The sequence below is a fragment of the Polyodon spathula genome, chromosome 21 (genome assembly GCF_017654505.1).
Source record: "Polyodon spathula isolate WHYD16114869_AA chromosome 21, ASM1765450v1, whole genome shotgun sequence".
In the NCBI taxonomy this organism is placed as follows: Eukaryota; Metazoa; Chordata; class Actinopteri; order Acipenseriformes; family Polyodontidae; genus Polyodon; species Polyodon spathula.
Genome location: NC_054554.1, coordinates 7,823,682 through 7,844,521, shown reverse-complemented (window position 1 = coordinate 7,844,521; position 20,840 = coordinate 7,823,682). Strand labels below are relative to the sequence as shown.

The 20,840-nt window shown below is 35.6% G+C and overlaps 1 protein-coding gene across 1 annotated transcript in view; it reads left to right on the top strand.

Moving 5' to 3' along the window:
• Positions 1–2,658: 2,658 nt before the first annotated feature.
• Positions 2,659–20,840, top strand: part of LOC121296689 (nuclear factor of activated T-cells 5-like) — a 41,463-nt gene continuing 23,281 nt past the window's right edge. Inside the window, exon 1 of the mRNA XM_041222463.1 lies at positions 2,659–2,952. Coding sequence (XP_041078397.1) covers positions 2,880–2,952 — 73 coding nt within the window. The 5' untranslated portion in view covers positions 2,659–2,879. The remainder of the gene's footprint in view (positions 2,953–20,840) is intronic.

Genomic DNA, 20,840 nt, shown 5'->3' with positions numbered 1-20,840 from the left:
AGCAATATTTTCAAATGGTTGAATTTGTTCAAATCATATTGTAATATAAAACAAGTGTTCTGAACAACTGTCATTAAGTGACAGATCTGAAAGTCACTTCTACTGTAAACCTGACTGCTCCTGTTTTAAACATCACCTGTTCAATAAAAACACTACAGTATGCAGCTTTGTAAATTATTTAAAGTCTTCCGTAATTAATAATATACCTTGAGCTCAGTGTACTCTTGGCAGCGCCTGGATCAGGTTTCATTAAACGGTAAATCCTATTCTGCACCATGAAGCCTGTTTGTAAAACTCAATCCCATCTTGTTCCAAACTAGGGCTGTTGCTGGTTCCATCTGCTGACTTCAATGCAATCTGCAACTGAATATTATACACAGGTCAAAGACCGCCTTCACATATAGAGTTTTGTTTCATAGTTATTTATAAATAATTTCACACACCTTCAATATTATGCTTCCTGCATAAGTATTTCATAGATTCTGCATATATGCTTTCTTCTTCATTACAGTTTGGTAACTTGAAGGATCCAGTGTAAGTGATGTATGAGGGCAGCATAAATAACTTATTAAAAATGTGGGAAAATTAACAATTACCAATATATAAAATATTAATTATTAACTGTAGTTTAAAATATCATGACTATGTTGGGTAAATAATAAAAATGGCTAACTATTCGTTAACAGTAAGTTGTTTCCGTAACGTAATCCATTAGTTGTGTTATATCCTAAGGGTTAATAAATGGTTGAACTATGAGCTATTCATATTTAACCCTATTAGTTAATCATGCTTTACACATGCCAAAATTATAAATAAAGGAACTGTTAATTAGGAAATAAACTATTTACAAAAGCTTGAATGTTCAACAAATGGCAGCATGCCTTACAGGCCTGTTGCCAGCCCTCATATTATTTTAGTTGTAAACTATAACCCCAGCTTCGATATAAACTAAAGTAAACCTGGCCCAGTATTTTATAGTTCCTTCATTGCTTGCTGCAATGGATTTGCATACAAACCACACTGCTGTGAATGTTATTACAGACAGCTCTCTGTTTGACAGGTACTGTAAAGATATATTGCTGGAATATTTTACCTACAAATTAGAAACATACCCAGTGGATTTTGTAATAAACTCAGAGGGACTCTGAAAATAGGTTAAAGAAACTTACAGTTAAAACATGAATAGTTCACTGGCTACATGCACACAAAGAAACAAAAATATAATACACATGCAATGTTGACTCATTTGTAATTAATGCATGTTGTATTTGATTAAGATTATGATTAGGCAATAAACAAATACAAGTATACTTTCAAAAAGACAGCACTATCAAGAATGCCACATAGTACTTGCTAGCAAAGCCTCCATGGTGTGTGCATCCCAGCGCCATGGGTGTCAACCTAGCCACTGTACACGTGTGCTGAGATTTCTGAAAAGTTAAATTTTCTTTAAAAAAATATATCATAGGGTAATGATTCGGAAAACACTTGCGCAATATTAGATTAAATGGCCAGATTTTTAAAAATGGATCGGCCTATTCAGAAAACATAAACTAGTTAATTTAAGGTGTCTTAATAAAGGGTTTCATGAGGAGAAATAACAAATTGATTTGATTCCCAAACTACAACCTTATTGATAGTGGTATAAGGAACTGCTGGGAAGGTACACCTGTGTCTTTACATTTTGACATTACAGTGACTGGGTCCACAGACCATGCACCCTTTATGCCAAAAGTCGCTGCCATACTGTTTAGGAGCATAGACACACAAGGAAAGGCAACGTCTGTTTGTGCATGTTCCTACTTATGTTAGACCCCACGCTATCTGTAAACACTTAGAAAACAATATGAAACTGTATAGATCTATAAGGTGAGTGGCCTTGAAACTTATAATCTTTTTTGATAGTCACAATGCATATTATCTCTTTTTTTGTTAATCTTTCATAGGCATTACCACTAATATACCATATGCCTATATCAAACTGTAATACATATTATTATTATTATTATTACTAGGCAACTGGGAGATATTAGGGGAGCACCTGATAAGATATATTGATTGACAGGATTCTGCAGATGCCATCTGATGCTGTAAATTGTTTAACTCCTTTACAATGTTTAATGTACAAAAATAACACTTTAAATCTGCCAATGTAGTGGTGAATAGTCATTCAACCAAATGAAAGTTGAATAAACTAGTAAGTCATTCAACCAAATGAAAGCTGAATAAACTACTCTGGCTGGAAAATAATTTAAGCTATAACCCTGCAACCTGCGACCGGGTATATATATATACTTGACATATTTTGTTTTGAGCATATCACCACCTTTTTGGTATCTCAGATCTGCAATCTGCTTATATATATATATATATATATATATATATATATATATATATATATATATATATATATATATATATATATTATATATATACTCTTACCAGAAAGCTGTGGATATGATCAAAACAAAATATGTCAAGTATTTTTAAATGAGGGAACCCATCCAAAAGAAATGTGGCAGTGCTATTGTTATCCTTGGCTAAATTAAAAAACAAACAAACAAACAAACAAAAAACACTAATCCTTCGTGCTCCACGTGACTTTCTGCTGTTGTCTCCTGCTACTCGCGGCTGCGCAAAGGCGCTGTGTCGCGGGGGTGGAGGTGACTAAAGGAAATACAGAAACGGAGGAGAGAGGACTGGAGCTGTAGAGCTGATACAACCAACTGCTGTAGAGGGGGAAAAAACACTTCACAAACCAACTAACAAACTTAAACTCCTCGTGTAGTTTATTTTAAACGGTTTTAATTAGCTTATTCCAGTTTTTGTGTTACTGTTTTGGGGGCGTTCGTGTTTCGCTCAGTCCCAGAGGCATTGCGATGCCCTCTGATTTCATCTCTCTGCTCAGCGGTGATCTCGACATTGATTCTCCTAAATCTCTCTATTCCAAAGGTAACGCTTTATTTATTTGCATCGTGTGCTGCTGTCTTCCATTGTGAACTTGTACTGTTTTTATTGAAAGTGCGCGGTGTGTTTTGCTTGCCGTGGTGCCTTGGCACAGCCGTTTGACGCTACCAAGGCCACACTTCTTTCTTTACTTGGTTAAAGCAGTATTTCTGAGACGTGTATTTCAGTTATGTTTTAAAGTCCAGTTGACTAAATGGTTGTTTTCTTCTTTTTTTTTTTTTTTTTTTTTACAAGGCTTAGTTTTTTAGTGCCGTCAGTGTTTCTAGTTATACTACTGTATATTGATAAACAAGTTGGGGGTCTCTGAACTTGAGGGGTGGGTCATGTCATTACTTTTCTTTCACGCAAATGTTGGAAATGTACGTATTTCTTTAATGACGTATTTATTTAACATGTCACCAGTGATTTCTGTGCTTGTGTGGCATATCAAACTTTATGCTAAAAAAAGTATTTAACCAATTGTAAGGTTAATTTCACAATGCTAATACGTTATTTGACTGGGTTCTACTGGTACTTATTGAGAGGTGTTTACGTTGTAATTTTAAATATATCGTGTAATGTACTTTATTAAAAACGCGATACACATGGATGATATTCATTGAATTTATATAACTTAGCGGCTGGTGATAGGAAAACACTCAAGATACGGTTCCACTCTTCAGACACAATATCTAATGTGTATTATATACTTAGCGTTTACTGTAGGATAATTTAAAAAGTCTTATGTTTAGGTGATGTGAGATTCTGTTATTTACTATTGTTGTTATTTTTTTTATCTCGAATTCCCACTGTTGCATAGATACTGTGTTTGTGTCGTGTTACCTTCCGAGTTTAAAATAAATCAAATAAGTGCAGAATACAATGTATATGAATGATACTTATGATTAACTGGTTTTAATACCGTGAATATGACCTTCGAGGAAGGAGAAAAGTTAACAGTACAGGAAGGGGAGTGGGATTTGCCATGGCTGCTACTGTAATAGTGCCTTTGCTAACCTCACTTAAACCAGCAAGCTATGGTTCAGGGTCCACTGGCCCTTGATTTGACAAGGCTTCCAACAACACACATTTGCTGCCAGAATGTATTTGAAGTGCAAATGTTTGTTGCTGTTCTCAAAAAGGTCATGTGGACATGGTGCCAAGATACAATCCATTAATACAGTAACTACAGTGGTTGCACATTAATTAGAACAAATACCTTCCTTCTCTTTACAGTTTCAAAACACTTGGACCCTTTTACTCTGGCATTGGTATCAGTTTGCACTTCTAAATCATCTTGTAAAACATTTTATATTTTACACTTCAGACAAAAGTACATTTGGTTCATTGTTTTATCAATGAACTCATTATTTTTGTATTTTCAAAAGGGCTGACTTTGAGCACATATCTGTGCACATGCAAGTGATCAATGACTGTGCTGAATATGGATGCATAGCTACACCCTTACTTTTTCAAAGGCAGAAAAGGGTGGTCTTGTATAAGATTACAATATGGGCCAGTCAATTGTTACACCTCTGATCCAACCTGAGGATGACAACAGGTGTATTTTTTTTCAATTTAGCAGTTGGCAATTGATTTTACCAAGTTTTTCTCCCAATTTGAAATAGCCAGTTGTATTTTAGGCTCAGCTTACCGCTACCACCCCCATGCTCACTCTGGAGCGGCGAAGACGAACACGTGCTGTCCATCAGCCGACCGCTTCTCTTCAATCTGCCGGCCCGCCATGCAGCCAGCCCAGAGCTGCAGTTTCGGAGGACAACGCAGCTCTGAGCAGCTTGCAGGCAAGCCCACATGCGCATGGCCAGTCTACAGATGTCGCTGGTGCGCAGTGAGTTGAGGACACCCTGACCAACCTAGGCCCTCTACCCTGAATGGCGCTCGGCTAATTGAGTGCTGACCCCTGGGAACTCCCATCCATGGTCGGCAGTGGAATAGCCTGGAATTTCTTTTTTGTCCACTCCCGAATTGAACAAAACTTTGCAGATGTTTACTGTCGTCGTGTACTAAGAATACAAATAATGTGCGTTACTTTACCATGTGACCTAGTCTGAGATGGCACACAGGCCTAGCAGTGATGCCGGACTGATGATCCCACCCATCAGGGGGATTGTTTAACCATCCTGGTCTAGCCACCAAGTCCCAACAAGCATCAAGAACATGGTCTCCATGTGTTACAGCACATGCCACAGGATACAGGCATTGTGGGCACAACATCCACCATCCTGGCTCCAGACCTGCATGTGCAGTACCATGTTATTGGCTACCTGACATTAGAGGCACCATTGTTGTATTTGTGCCTCAGGAGTTTATACTTGCCACCAGGAGCGTACACCCTTGTTTGCTTCAGTTGGTAAACACCTTGGGAAATGTCCTTCAACTTCTTATCCGACTTATTTGGTAAGACCAGCAAGCTACGGTGTCATCCATTGACACCCATGGTGACAATTTTGTGAGGAGATTATCTCTTTCTATACTAAGCTGCATGTGGTTAGATGTGTGCAACTGTTTGACAGCCTCTCTATTGTGAATCTTTGAACCCACACTAATGCAAGTGGAAAGTTTGAGCAAGCATGTGTAGTATATGACCCCTTTGTCCATACCACCTTAAGCTCCTTGGTGCCACATTTGAACATTTGCGGGTTGTTGTGTGGGTTTTTTTTTTTTTTGCGTTGTGCCTGCAGCTGAGTTCATTGATCATATCTTACCCTATACATGTCTGCTCTTGTGCACACTTTACATTACATATATTAAGAAATGGCAACACATTGGCCCCATAGTAAATGTGATGTACAGCATCATTTGTGTGGCAGTGTCATAAATCATTGTGTTGACGTGCATTGAAACATAACATTCTTTGGATAGAATTTTTTTTTTTCTTTTGGTGGAGAAGGGCTAAATCTATTACTTATTGTAAGCCGTCCTTTATAGTTGTATTGCTACTTCATTTGCAAGATCATTTTCATGTTAATTTCAGTGCAAATGTCTGTTTCTTATATTTGTAAAAAAAAAAAAAAAAAAAAAAAAAAAATGCAATTTCATTTTTCGAAACAAGTTATGAATGAATGATAATTTTATTGGCCCTTACTGATTTTTTTTTTTTTTTTTTTTTATTTTCTTAAAACCCACAGTCTCTTAGGGGTGAGGCCTAGTTGCACACAGCAATACACCTAACCATGGGCTTTGTGCAGCCACTAACTGAATAAGCTGGATTTGTTTAATGAATTCATGTTTGGACTTTTTAAAGCTAGTTTGCTGTTATTATAACTACAGTGGTTTGTTCATTATATTATATTTAGATCAAGGCTAAATAGGTTTCTTGGATCTTTTTCATATGTATATTTATATATAAAAGATGTATTTATGCTTTAGGTGTGAGACGTGAGACATGAACTTCAAGACAAACAGTGCTTTATTGTATTTGACCCAACTTTTTCAAATTCAAACTCATTACAAGTTTGATGCCAAACAGAAAACATAATAATTACATATAGCTGATTAATAATTAACCCACCTTAAAGTTACTTAAAGTTACTGTATTGTTTTTAACAAAATTAAGAGACCCCTTCAACCAAGGCGGTTGTTAAACGCTTTCCTGAGCCACAGTTTTGTTCCCCTTTTTTCAGAGAGACAGTAGTAGTAGGCAATAGAATATTACCTGTGATATTGTGCACACTCTGCATTGTTCTCAGAAGAAATGTATAGTTTTTCCCCACATACTAACTGGAAGTTTAACATACAGGAGGAGATGGTTGCTTAAAATAATTGGTAAAAGGGTTTTATATAAAAATGCTTGGAACTCTATCCTTAACTTTAGAAGTAGAACTGTAATCTGTGGCTGTGTTGGAAGTTAAGCTGCAAAACCACAAGAGTGTATGATTTAACAGTGTTGAATTAGTTTTCATACAAAAACTGTAACATCTTGTGATTCTAGCAGGAAATTACTCTTTGACCCTTCTAATGCTTAAAAGATGTTTCTCCTTTGCATAATTTGAATTCATGTTTAACCCTTTACAAAAGGTTATTTAAGATTTGTCATATGTTTCTGCTTCTATGGTATACTGCAGATAAGTAAGGAATCAGCCTAGTTTATTGTTGTACTGTATATGTTCATGAAAAACTCAATTCCAGTAGCTGAATATTTGGGTGCAAAAACGCTGCTTTGGGTCAACTGCGAATTCAAAATGATCAATGATACATACTTTTTCATGTTGCTTTGTTCTGGATGCCAGATTCGCTGAACTGTATTGGGAACCTACATGAATTTGTTAAAACTGCTGGATAATTTTTGGTGGAATTTAAGAATACATTTGCATAGTTTGTCCGTGTGTTTAAAACAGTCGAAGTACAGTTCTTAACACTTCGACTGGGATTGAACTACCAAATAAGAATTTTGTGAATCAAATATTTTTCGGGATTGCATTGAAATAGAATTTGCTATTTACAGACAGCGATGACAAAAAATGTAAATGTCTGTTTTCCTATTCAAATAGTTTAAATTGATTGTTGATTGTTGACTGAGTAACTATAAAGTGGTATCATGGCACCCTGTGGCATCCTGTAATGTTATTGTAGTATTGAAAAAGTTACATCAGACAAGATGGTTTTGTTAACTAACAATCTCCAATATCAGATTTTTAGGGCTATACGAACCTTTTTCCAAAACCTCAGTCCATGAATTAAGCTGCAGTATAACACATGGCGGTATTTAAAGGTGATGCAAACGGAGGTACTTTTGAACAATCATTATGTCTCCCAGCTGCCAGCAGAAATTAACTGTGTACCTACAGGGATAAAAATAAACATGTTCTTTTAAGCACATGCTGCAACCATGCAAACCTAACAATCTGCGTATGTTATAGTTATACTTTATACAACTTCAAATGGAAAATGCATCCAACCCCTTTGTCCATACACCTTTTGTCCATGTCCGTCTCCTCTTTATTACTCCTGTTATTTGACAAAGTTGAGTTGCCCAGGTACTAAAAGTAGGCGTATTACAAACCACTTTCAGAGTGGTCATACTGCTCTTGTTAAAAAAAACTAAACAAGTAAACCTAGTCTGGATTAGCCTACTCTACTGCAGGCATTTCTGTATCCTTATTAAATATAAACGTAGTGTCATCTTTTTCAGAATTGCATTTGTAATTTAATGCTAGCATGATTTGTGTAATGTGAATTGTGTTAGTTTCCTATACTCAAATAAATTCCAAAAAAACTTTTCCTTGCCTGCTGGAACAGAGGTGAAGAGAGTCCCAATATTGCTATAGCTGGATGATACAGAGGATACAAAAGGGTTCAACATTTTAATAAAATGTAAATTATTTGAAAATCCATTCTGTGCTTTGGTACTCTTACTGTATTGCAACACACTTTATTCTGGCATAAAACATGAAATCCAAGGTACAATTTCTTAGCAAGGATACATTTTCAGAATAGTGCTACTTACAAATAAAAAACAAATAAGCAGACAATTCCCAGACTGTGCTTTGTGTTTGCTTTAACATGAAGGTAAGCTTCTGAATTGATTGCGTTAGAGATTGTCCCATTTCAGTTCAGTGCCCTCAGGATTAGTGATGGTGTGCACGTCTGTTCTAGTCATCATATTTACAGGATTATTTGTGACAGTAATCTTTGCATATATAATACAAGTCACTATGACACCTATTGTACATTTACCATGTCTGCATTATTGTGATTATTAGAAGTGCAGTATTGAAGAGCATGTACATTGGCTAAAATAGGGGGGCGTTTTTTTGGAGTACCTTGTTGGTTTGTGTTGGCAAGAAATTGGCCAATGCGGTAAATTTGCTGTGCGTTGATCTTTCAGTGGGAGCACACCACTTCTTGCAGGGCATTGCTGTTCAAAATACTTCCTTTACATGCCTAGGACACCCAATAATTGTATACCCAGGCATTTGGGATGCATAAAGGATCAATTCACGTGTTCAAAATGTTCATCCAGTCTCCTACTTTTTGAGCAATATTGTAATACCCCAATAAGGTAATAGTGAATGTGTACTATTTGGAGGTTATATTATCCAGTTCTGCAGCTGGAGGTTTGTATGTTAACGATTCAGCTAGGGAGGCTGTTGCCGAGTCCTTAATACTCTGTTGTCTGAAACAAATGACAGACTGACTATTTTAATCTGTGCAGAGCAGAGAGTTTTTCGAGGTGAGCAGCATAGTTGTTGTTGATTGGATTTCTGACTTGCAGTAGGTTAGATCATGGTTTCTAAGAGTTTAAGAAATCAGCAAATGTTTTTTGTAATGTGTTTCAATCCCAAATTGATTGAATGATATTGGGGTCCATCATTAAGCAGCTCAGTATTGTTTTACCTCAAAAATCTGAACTTCCACTTCACAAGCCCCTGCCAATAAAGGGGCCTAAAGTAGAATGTACTGTAATTAGCGCAGAACCAAAACTATACCTTTCATTGTGTAGCAGTAGCCAAAATAGTCTTTGACAGTTGTTGACCACAGCATCTGGATTTTGATAGGAATGATTTCTTTGGATTTTATGTGTATTGTAGCAGGCAATTTAGTTTTTGCATGCTAGTTGTGAACCAGCCAAAGTTCCAGTAACTGCTTTACAATATTTCACAGAATACGGAACAGGAGTGCACATATTATTAGTCGGTCTTATTAAAAAATAGATATAGTTTTGCCCCTAGATCCTTGTAATGGTCACGTTTTTATGAATGTTTAAATGCTATGCGGGTGTAATCGTTTAAACCATATCTACATACACACACACTCTTTATATTACATTCTGGTGTTTACTAACAGCCCTGGTTAGTATTTTCCAAACAAAGAACCCTTAAATAAGCAAATCAGGTTTTAACATTGCAAAGACTTAACTACAAAGTTTAAAAAAAAAACAAAAAAAAAAAACATGTTGCACCAAAGTATATATTGAAATTAATGCTGCCACTCATTTTTTTGATCAGTTAATTTATGGGCATTAGTTGATTAACCGGTAGATTCATCCGTGCACATTTTTAATAAAGGTAATGGTCTTATAGCGACTATCCTGGATGTAAGACTACAAAATCAATAGAATCTGAAAAATAAATAAATAATCCCAATGGGTAATTTAGTCTTTTTAAAAGCATTGGTGTTATTATTATCTTGGTGAATGTCTCTATTTATTTGTATTTGTATTGAGATGTACTTGTGAATAAACTAAACTTTTTTTTTTACATTTATAATAATAATAATAAACACAGCTTACATATGTTATAGAATCTATCAAATGCACAGATTCCAATACATTGTTATATTACCTCTACTTTTCAGGGATCGGTGCAACAAATGGGAAATCCATTTAAATTTTTTTTGTTTTTTAAATATCCCTGCATGTTGACAAATTGCATAGATAACAAGGACTTTTTTCTTTCTTTTTTTTTAAGACATAATTTGTGTGAAAATGTACTTGTAAATTGAAACATATACATAATTAATTTACACTTAAGTGTTCTCTGAATTAATATTGAAAAAAAACCCTTCCTTTTTAGAATTGTGTTATATGTATTCGCAGTCGCCTTCTAGAGCGTTCTGTTTACTATGGATGTTTGCTTTTTACTGCATTCAGTAACTCCATCCACAGTAATGGTGAATGTTTATTTCAAATGATGAGGCTTTGAAATTGTGTTTTTGTGGTACGACAATTTTTTGTTTAGCATAATTATTTACATACCACGGTTTTCTCGTCTGGTTCCTCAAAATAATTTCAACTGTGGCTTTGCCTTGTTCCTTTGTTTACAGATTTAACCCTGCTAAAGGCAACATAACTACACCAGAGAATCTACTTATGATTAGAACTCTGACCTCTTGCATGCAGAACTGTCAAAAGCTATCCACAATTCCCTTAAAGGTGCATTGTGGCATTGAGGATGTGCTACCAACTGATAGTTAACATTAGGTGTGTTGTATACTGTAATTTCACAATTTAGTTTTAACCTTGTAAAATACAAAAACTGGTGTCTGCCCTTTTTTTGTAATAGTAACTGCATCGTGAGCTGCAGTTTCTAGGCTGCCTGCTATGAACCAGAAAGGGGATGGTTTTACTGTATGTGGTACTGTAAGGCATGTTATGTGGTACTATAAGGCATGTCGAGCACACAGTGAGCATAACTACTTGCAACACTGCCAAGTAATTCACTGCTGAAATAGATTTCTGTGGATATCGTGTTCAAGAATCTAGTCATGTGGCTTCCTCAGATTTATATTGCCAAGATCTAAGCACCGGCATTCTACATTGACTGAAATTGCAACAAGCCAGTTAAAAATAACTACTGTACGTAGAAAGTGGCAAACCAGGCAAGCACTTCTGGGTACAACACATCTACGGTAGCCAGATTATAGGTTTATAAAGGCAAAAATAGTTTTTGTACAAAGTATTTTTGTCCCAAAAGATTGGATGGCCATTGTCTGTATAAGGGTGCCATACTACATGTAATAATGCAGATGATATGAAAGAAGGGCATGGATGTGGTTGATTTTATGTTTTAAACCTGTTATAGTACATTTAAGTATTTTAAATAGTCTAAAATGCCTGCTTTAAGATTTCATTAGCTGCAACTAGTATTGTATTCATCTGCTTTGACATCAAGTTTTGTAGTTAAACAAGAATAATGGATGGGGCCTATACTGAGAGTGATATGAGGGCACTGTTTTTTCTTTTTTTTAGTTTTTCCCCTGGTCCTACAAACTATCAGATTGATTTCATGTAGAATTAGGGAAGCTGGTATGTTACAATTCTGAATTCATCATCTTGGTCCTGTGGGGTCCCAAAAGATATGCCACCTGAAATTGCTACAGTACCCCTATGAAATATTTAGATGAGAAATCTGGTTTCAGTGGCTTATATTACCTTAAGGTGTAGTGCTGGGCAGGTGTAACTTCTATAAAACCATTTTTAAAATTATTGACAACTTTCTAACTGTCCAGATGGGGATTAACAGTAAAATACATACATACAAATTTGAGAACTTGGACTCCCAAAAGGAGTGAAAAAAATGGATGAACTATGTATTCATGTAGATATACTTGGCAATAAGTTTTTGTTGGATCAAACATGTTTTGATTTACAGTAGACTCCAACTGGAAAGCACAGAAAGGAATTAGTCAATATTCTGCTTTGAGGACCCTTCTTTTAGATAGTAGCTCCCAAAGGCTCAAATTCCTGTATGTAAATGGAATGCCGATTTTATAATTGTCTTGTTCCACAGTTTAGTTTCTTCTGATTTCCATTGCCATACTACTGTTATACATAATTATACAGAACAAACTAAATACAGGTGAGAAATGTAGTATTTCTGAAATTGTAGTTGGTTTTAAAGTGTCCCTCTACAATATAATAAATTGGATAGTTGGGAGGGATACAACAAAATTAAAATAAATGAAAAATGTTAATGCTTGAGTGGCTGTATCTCAGAGTGTGTCTTGATTCAAATGCTAGCTATTTCTCGTGGTTACAAATAAACAGTAAAACCTGAAGACGAGGGCTTGGTAAGGCCGCCTTATGCAGTTGAATGTCCCGAACTGAAAGCAGGCGTATTTATCACAATGAGAAGGACCTTACCAGAAGTCAAAGCTGTCTTATGAGGGTTCTATTACTTTTACAAAATGGTTGTGTTAAAGTTAACATTTCAGGTCTGTTTTTTTTTTTTTTTTTTTTTTTTTTTTTTTTAATTTTAATTTTTAATTTTTATGAAGCACTAGTTTTAGTTGTTAATGACCACAAACATTTTCCCTTCCCTTCATTATCCCAATTGAAATGGTTAATTGAAGCTTTTACAATATTAAAAGGGAGTTACTCAGTAGTTTTACTGACAGAAAACACATTCTTTCTTCTTTTAAACTTTATTTGCTATGCTAACGTATGGCTGAACGTATAGGACACTGAGAAAGCAGCCTTTAGGCTCTAGTATTTACAGGGTGTGTTCTAGAACAGAGATTTTCTTTCAAGCAGAAAAGTTAAATTACAGAAATGAATACTGTATTTACATGATTTTGAACAGAAATTAAACATACTGTAAAAGATAACGTTTAAGAGATTAAGGTCCTCGTATTGACCAGTTAGGTTAAAGGAAATGTCTGATTTCTAATAGTGATTTAATAGGATGAAAACAACTTTTAACAAGGAATGACTCGGTTTAAAATTCAACTCATAAAATGTACTGAAATCTGAAATGGATGAGTAAGATCTGTAACTGAACTTCAAAACGAGTAATGGTAGTTGTTGGAACAGATTACACTGAATAGAGAACACAAGATGGCAGTTATAGTAAATGAGGTTAAAATTAAAAGCTGTTTTCAAAGTTATGCAGTATACAGCAACCCTCGCCACCCCCTCCTTTCTCCCAATAGGCTCCAGCTTTTAAACCACTGGTATGTGCACAGGCTGAAAATTGACTTTCCCTTACACTGTTGTAGGGTAATGTTTGTCAGCTTGATGGCTTTCTGCCAGGGGCTGCATACTCAGAATGTTAAAGGTGATCTGTAAGCTGTAGTGGCCCACTCATTTCATTAGATTTAAATCACAAACAGTGTCCACAACAAGGAATGCATGATGGTACTGTAGGCAGAAGCCCATATAGTTTAACTCTTTGCGTGAAGAGCAAAATATGATTTTTAAGAACCACGATTTGTGTGTTGTGCATTCCCCAGACAAGAACAGATTTTTAAAAATATCGACACTGGGGAGCCTGTGTGATTTTGCAAATCCACTTATGCACCGACAATGGTTAATATATTTTAAACCGTAAAGACAGATAAAGATTGCTTTGAGAAAATGGTTTTACATTCCGTACACAGCATTATTCTGTGATTTGTCTTGGTCAAGTTCCGTTGTGGGTTCAAGAAGAATGAACCCTTTTGTGGCAGTTACTGTAAAACAAAAACATTTCACGAGCACGAATTTCATGTTTATTAAAAATCTGCAAAATTTAATGTGCCATGAAAAGCACAAACATTTGTTCCCGCAATAATCTGTCGAGGGCCATTAGCAAAATTAAGTTGCCGCAAAAAAAAAAAAATTCTGTTTTAAGGCAGTGTGGTCCAGTGGTTAAAGTCCAGGGCTTGTAACCAGAAGGTCACCAGTTCTGATACATATGTTGTCCAGTAAATATTAATTACTTCACTTTAATCTGTGGCCACATCGATGATACAAACCATGTTCTGTGACATGGTGGGTTTTTAGTTGTTAAACAGCTTGAATTGTGTAATTATGTCAATAAAGTTCTGTTTCAGGTATTATTCTGTAGAAAGAACCACTGTTTCAACCTATACCGGTTACAGATCTCTTTCATATCTATTTTACCTCATGTCCAAAACCATTTGGTCTGATGTGAGCATTCTCCGTTAAGTTCACAAACTCCCTTGTTCCTAGTTTCTATAAAAGGCTGTTGTACGTAAAGAAAACATTTAACCCATAACAATGCTAGATGTCCAATGCAAATTATCAACAGCTTGTCTTTAGCTTTATTCTAGGAATTAAGTTCATTTTTTAACCACACTAGAAATGTGCACTGTATTTAGACAGTAACATTTTAGCTTTAAAATGTGTACATTAAATCAGTGATTGTTGTGTTTCTTTACTGATGTAAATTGAAGAGAATACTGTTTAGATAAGCGGAGTCAAATGTAATGATAAAATGTCAAGCACTACAGTATTTGAACCTACTGTAGTAATCGCAAAGGTAGAGATTCAATCAATTTCAGGTGGTGGAAAGCATTTTATTCAGTTTCCACATCCTTATAAACTTAACTTGTAGTTTTTGAAGGTTGGCATATATTTTGGAATCTAACATTCATGTTTATTGAACATCCTGGCTTGTGATATTTTTGAACCTGGTGCGCTGAATTTTGTTAAGTCATTCAACATAACTGTAAATGTAGGGGTATTTTTAGGGATATTATTTTGCTACTGTTTAAAGTGTGCTGTCGAAATAGTGTCCTAAAGCAATGAAGCAGGTTAAGCACAAGAAATTAAAAAAATAACTATTCTGCAATTTGCACATTTATTAAATTCCTTACTAAAGACTGCTGGACAATTTCCACAATTAGTAATCTTGTTATTGGGATTCCAGTTATCCCAGTCAGGAACATTATTAGTTTTTCAGTTATCTGGGCCTACTGGTCTTTTCTGCCAGCATGGAGGATAAATAACTTGTCCTAGTCCATTTCCTGTCTGCCAAGGGGCTTCCCACAATTTCACATTCCTGACAGTTTTGGCAGTGATAACTGACAATTATTGCACTGTGGTGCCTGCTTTAAATGAAATAGTGGGCTGTGGGTTTATGGAATATCATTTGTAATCTCTAAATTGACCACCTCACTAAAAGTATAGAAGTAAGCTTACACCTGGCTCTGACACCCTACCATCCTCAATTAAATGTGTTGTAGAGTTATCATGTAGGCCCAATATCAATCCTTTGATTTCAAGGCAGTCTGGACCCTTTTAAAGAGTCTGGTCTAAGGATTCTGATTTTTTTTCTGAATTACAACAGTAAGCACAAAAGGGATTTTGGTACAGAGGCAACATTCATTTTTAAGTCATTATCTAGCCTAGTGACCTGTATCTGCATGAACCGGTCTTATCTCCTTCTTAAACAAAATGGTGGGGCGAGGAGCTTTGAAAATTGTTTGCTTTCAGTCTGTTTATTGGATCTGCTCAGCCTTCAGAGCTTCCTTTTGATCTTTTATTATAAAATACATAACTTGAAAATCCTTCCAACATTTGTTTTCCAGTACTGTGTTTGTATCTCCAAGGAGTCTGGGATTGAATTATTTTGGGTCATATGCTCATTAAACATTCATTAAACACTGAATTGCTTGTAGTGGAATGGGATCAGATAACCTTTATGTAGTCACACAGTAAAAAGACTCAATCTGTGTGTGTGTGTGTGTGTGTGTGTGTGTGTGTGTGTGTGTGTGTATATATATATATATATATATATATATGTGTGTATTATATATAAGATGTTTGTGTTGAGAGAGACTCTGTAGGTGTAATATGAAGTTTAAAACTCTGGGGAGTTATGGAGTTAAGCAATTTAATCTAACTAGCAGCAGATGTTGAATTTCTTTAAAGAAGAGAGTTCCTTTCTTTGGTGCTTTTGTTGCAAGAACGCACTAGAGAACCTTGGTAATAAGATGGCTTGTTACCTCAGATATATTGGGTTTTGTATTAGAAGTAGTGGTAACTTAAGATTGTGCAGTCTGTGTAGTAATACAGAATCATTTTCAGTCTGCTGGAACCAGGGTGTGATTTGTCAAATAAAATAAAATAGACAAACAACAAAACATCATGGCAAGCCTTTATACGACTGTAGTACGCAATTTAAACAGTTAAGACTTTCACTAAGTTGCTTATTTATTATAGCGAATCAACTGCTAAAAAATCTTTAGGAATCACACATTTGCCAAATCTGCCATCATGCAGGATAAATGCAGTTATTTTTTATTGATATGGTCATACTTGCCAACATTTGGAAACTGTTTAATGGGACGCTGATCATATATATTATCATATAATAGACGTATCCCCCAACTCATTACCACATAACCATCATGACAGTGAAAATAGACATAATGAAGCATTCTTACCTTTGTATAAGTTAATGATCAGCAGATGTGTCGGCTGCACAAAGAGCACAAGCACAGCGTGTGGTTTTCACTAACTACTGTGCAGAATAAATGCATTTTTTTCTATGGGTAAATATTGGGACTTTCTTCCTATGCATCGGGATGTGGGTCATTTGCTAGGAAATCGGGACTGCCCCGACCATATAGGGACTGTTGGCATGTGCGTACGGTATCAAAAGGCAATGACAAAAAATACCTGTTACAGCAACTAAAATAATGTTAAATCACACTCATGACAAGTACTTGCATTGTTGCACATAACCTCATTGATAACTGCACAGTGTAACAACAATAAGTGGAACACAATACAACATACATATTTTAACAGCTTAATCTGCAGGAGTTAATTGTGGTTAATATTGGCCTTTTTTCCACGCTGCTCAGCAGGTGACTCGGCAGGTAAAAGTTCCAGTCTTTGGCTCTGGGGTTGTTTTTTAAAAAAAAAAAAAAAAAAGCTAATGTGGATTTTTAGTGTCCTGTTTTCATTTATTTTTTCATTAGTATACTATGCTCTTCCGATAATAATAAAAAATAACAGTTTGAAATACAGCAACTGAATGACATTGACATAGTCATTGGTAAATTTACCTTGCAGCAGTGCATACAGCTCTACTGTTGGATGACAATGACGGGTAAGTGGAATCTGAGACTGATCCACTTTATACAGCCGAACTTTATGATCCGGCTCCAAAAAAAACAAAACTCCATTCCTCCCCCCCTTTTTTTTTAAAATATAAATAGAAGTCATGTTAATACAATGCACTACTGATCTTATGATCGTTTTTTAAGTCAGTTTGCGTAAAAATTCTGCAGCAAACATTTATCAAATTTAATTCTGAATCTTTTATCGGGATGACAACCGAAAGTCAGAGGCAGCGATTTAAAAAAAAAGAAAACGCCAGGGAACCCCGCCCCCACCAAATTGCACCCTGGTTGTAACCTCAAAGTCCAAAACTTTTACACTGAACTACTGAAAACTTTGAGAACTTAATTATGTGGGTATTAAATTCACAACAGCTTAAAATGAAAATTGTTAGAACAAGTGACCTTGTTAGGTTTTCTATGTTCAAGTGACCAAAATTTTTTTTGGTTTGGATGCTTCTCAAAACAGAAGAAAAAAAAAATTGCATAATAAGCTAATTGTATGAGTACTTTGCTCCTCTATACATTCACTTGAATACACAATCTCACTGAAAATAGTATTTCGCTTGGTGCTGTTTGAGAGATTTTGACATATTGGCATGTTATCACATTTAACCCAAAAATAAGATAATTGCAGAAACGTATTAAATAGTTTTTGTATCCTGGTCTGGCCACATCCAATTTTTCCTAGACTGCAGCAATGGTTATTTCTTTAGTTATCTATACTAGACCTCTACCGGTCTACAGGGTTGGAAGAGTTAGTTCCCATGTTATTGTTTTCAAAGTATCCTTTGTTGAAACAGATGCAAGGACAAGGCAAGCTGATAAGATCAATGTTAACAATGTTAAGATAAGGTTTCTGAAAATAAGTACATAGCAACAGGCTTGAAACCAAGGTCAATTTATATATTTCCCACCAAAAAAATACGTTATTGCATCAGTAGGTATGTGGTTTTGAAAAGCCAGTAAACAAATACAAATAAGTTCATCTGTAATAAGTTACTGCTTCTAAAATTAAGATGTGTTATTCTCTAGGAATTAACAGTGAGCTGCTAGAAATTTCGGGACATTTTAAGAATATGTAAGACATGGAAGACTTTAGTCTTGCATGAAGGTAAAGTCCTTTTTTTTTATTTACCGTATACTGTACTTTTTCCAGATACAGTAAATATCTTTTGGTGACCTATTTTTGGAGCCAGTCTTGCTACAGTTTGCTTTAAACCCCATTTAGTCATGCAATGTTTAGCCCTTTCTCACCTCATCATGAAGGCATTTTTTGAAATATAGAAAAGTGCTTCAATGTGATGGTCCTTCTAGATAGGACTACCCCATAACCCAAAGACAGTGCTAAAGTTTCTCGCCAAACAAGAAAGTACATTAAGCAGCTTAATGCTAGCCGCTGCCTTTCATATGAATTTCATAGGCACTGCCTCGTGTCAACAGGTTCTGCAAAGCCAGGACCTGACTTCATGCTCTGGGCTAAATGGAACCAAATGCATTCTAATCTTGTATCCTATAACATTTTGCATAACAGAAAATAATTACTTTTTAATAGGCAACATTTTAATAGGCACTGAATCAAAATTGTATTTCTGCTCATCAGCAGATCAGTAACAGTGAACTGTGCAATACAAATTTGGTTTGTTGCCTATATTACAAGAATTGTGTAGTAATGCATGTGCTGTAGAAGCATGCTGGGAAACTTTTAGTGTATTGAGAGTGGATAATGGTTAGTGTGGTGCAGTGGCCATGGTTACACTGACTGCTGTTCAAAATTCACATTAAAGGCTACAGTGTTGTTTCAGGCAGTAGACCTAATTCCTGGATTCACATCTTAACCAAATTACATTTTAAATCACTAGGTGTTTTTCAGTTAATATTATTCAACCTTTTGAATCCTTTTTTGAATGAAATAGTGTATTGCAGTAAAAAAGCAAGTATTGTGTTTTTGTTTACAACGGAGGAAAAGATTCAGCAGAATAGGAATTTTTCAGTGCCCAGTGCTGGGGAAAATAGTTTAAATGCACCAGCCACTGCTTCAATAAGGACCTCTCTTTAAGTAAAAGATTTCTGCCTGTCTGCATTTTGCCAGTCTGCTCATTAGAAGGGCCTGTGTTCACGTTTACATGCTTGTGCAGATAGCAGGGGAGGGGGAGTGAGAAGGTGTCTGGAATGGAAAGCGTTGTTTTTTTTTATTTTTGTTTTCTGTTACAGAGCTATACATTACTTACTGTATCTCAAAGTTCAATCTACAAAATGTATAGAAAGTGCTACCTTTTACAGAACATCAAACTATAATGTAAAACACTATACAGGGTAAGGATAATTTTAAAGGAGTCTGTAAACTGGATTGGTATCAGTATAGATTGGAGTTTGACACCCACTTGTTTCCTGAAAAAGTGGATTTAAAACATGTGGAAGAAGATTTAATGGATGGTGTGTGGTGTTAAGGTGTACTGTAACTGCAATACTAACTAAATACTGTACGTTTGTCTAATGATGAAATTAGCACATTACTGTACTTTGATAGAGAATTTGGATATACTGGAGGCAGTTTCTCAGCGATAGAGAAGCCAATTCAACTTAGGATATCTTGCCTGTATGTCACATTTGCATTATTACATGGATGTTGGACATGATTATAAACTTTTTTACTGTTGGTTCTAATTTTATATTACTGCTGTGCATTTACTACTTGCTTTGTTTTTGGGCTCTAGCCATGGTTGGTCTGTGTATATCATAAGTTGTATGCAGTACTATGACATACCGTACTAATCTAGGTATTGTACAGAAAGTGTATTTTTTGCTCACTCACTCCTCCTTGGACTATTGGCTCACTCAGCGTTGGGTGTTATGGAAACTTTCCAGTTAATAAGGTGGAGGGGAGATGTTGAAAGGGACACCCACATTTTGAAAGAGAGCCAGTGGTTAACCAGATGCACTGGAAAGTTATTTCATTCAGTAGAAATTGGGCAATAATTATAAACATGATGACTGTCGTCTTTCATGCAGAAAATTGGAGCTGGGCCGTTTTTTGAATGTTAAAACCAAAGCTAGCATTCCAAGCAATGGCACAGTGTCAAACTGGTGCACACTACACCATACCAATAACCACCTCTCACACTCGTAAATTCTTGATTTGTATTCGGCTTGTGAATAAATTAAAAAATAAATAAATAAATAAATAAACCTGCGAACTCTGGAATAAAATCGACCTATCAATATCCAGGAAAGGTGATTTTAGAAATGTGTTTTTTCTTTTCTGTCTGACCTTTTATTTATATATTTATGTATTTTATGAAATCTTAGATGCTTATGTTCCTATGAAAAATGTAGTATTAAAATAACTTGAATGCCTGCGATTTACTGAAATGAAAACCTGCACATCGTATAAAGAGTGAAGCTACCCTGATTGCTTTCATGTTGACTCGTGAATATCAGTGCTCCGACTCTGAAGTGTTCAGCATATCAAACTTGGCTAGAGGGCATTGTGCTCTTGGTTCTCTAAAATAACTTGCTGCCATCTGGGGAGGTGGAACAGTGATGGGTTCCTGGCACATCAGTGTCTTGTTAGATCATGG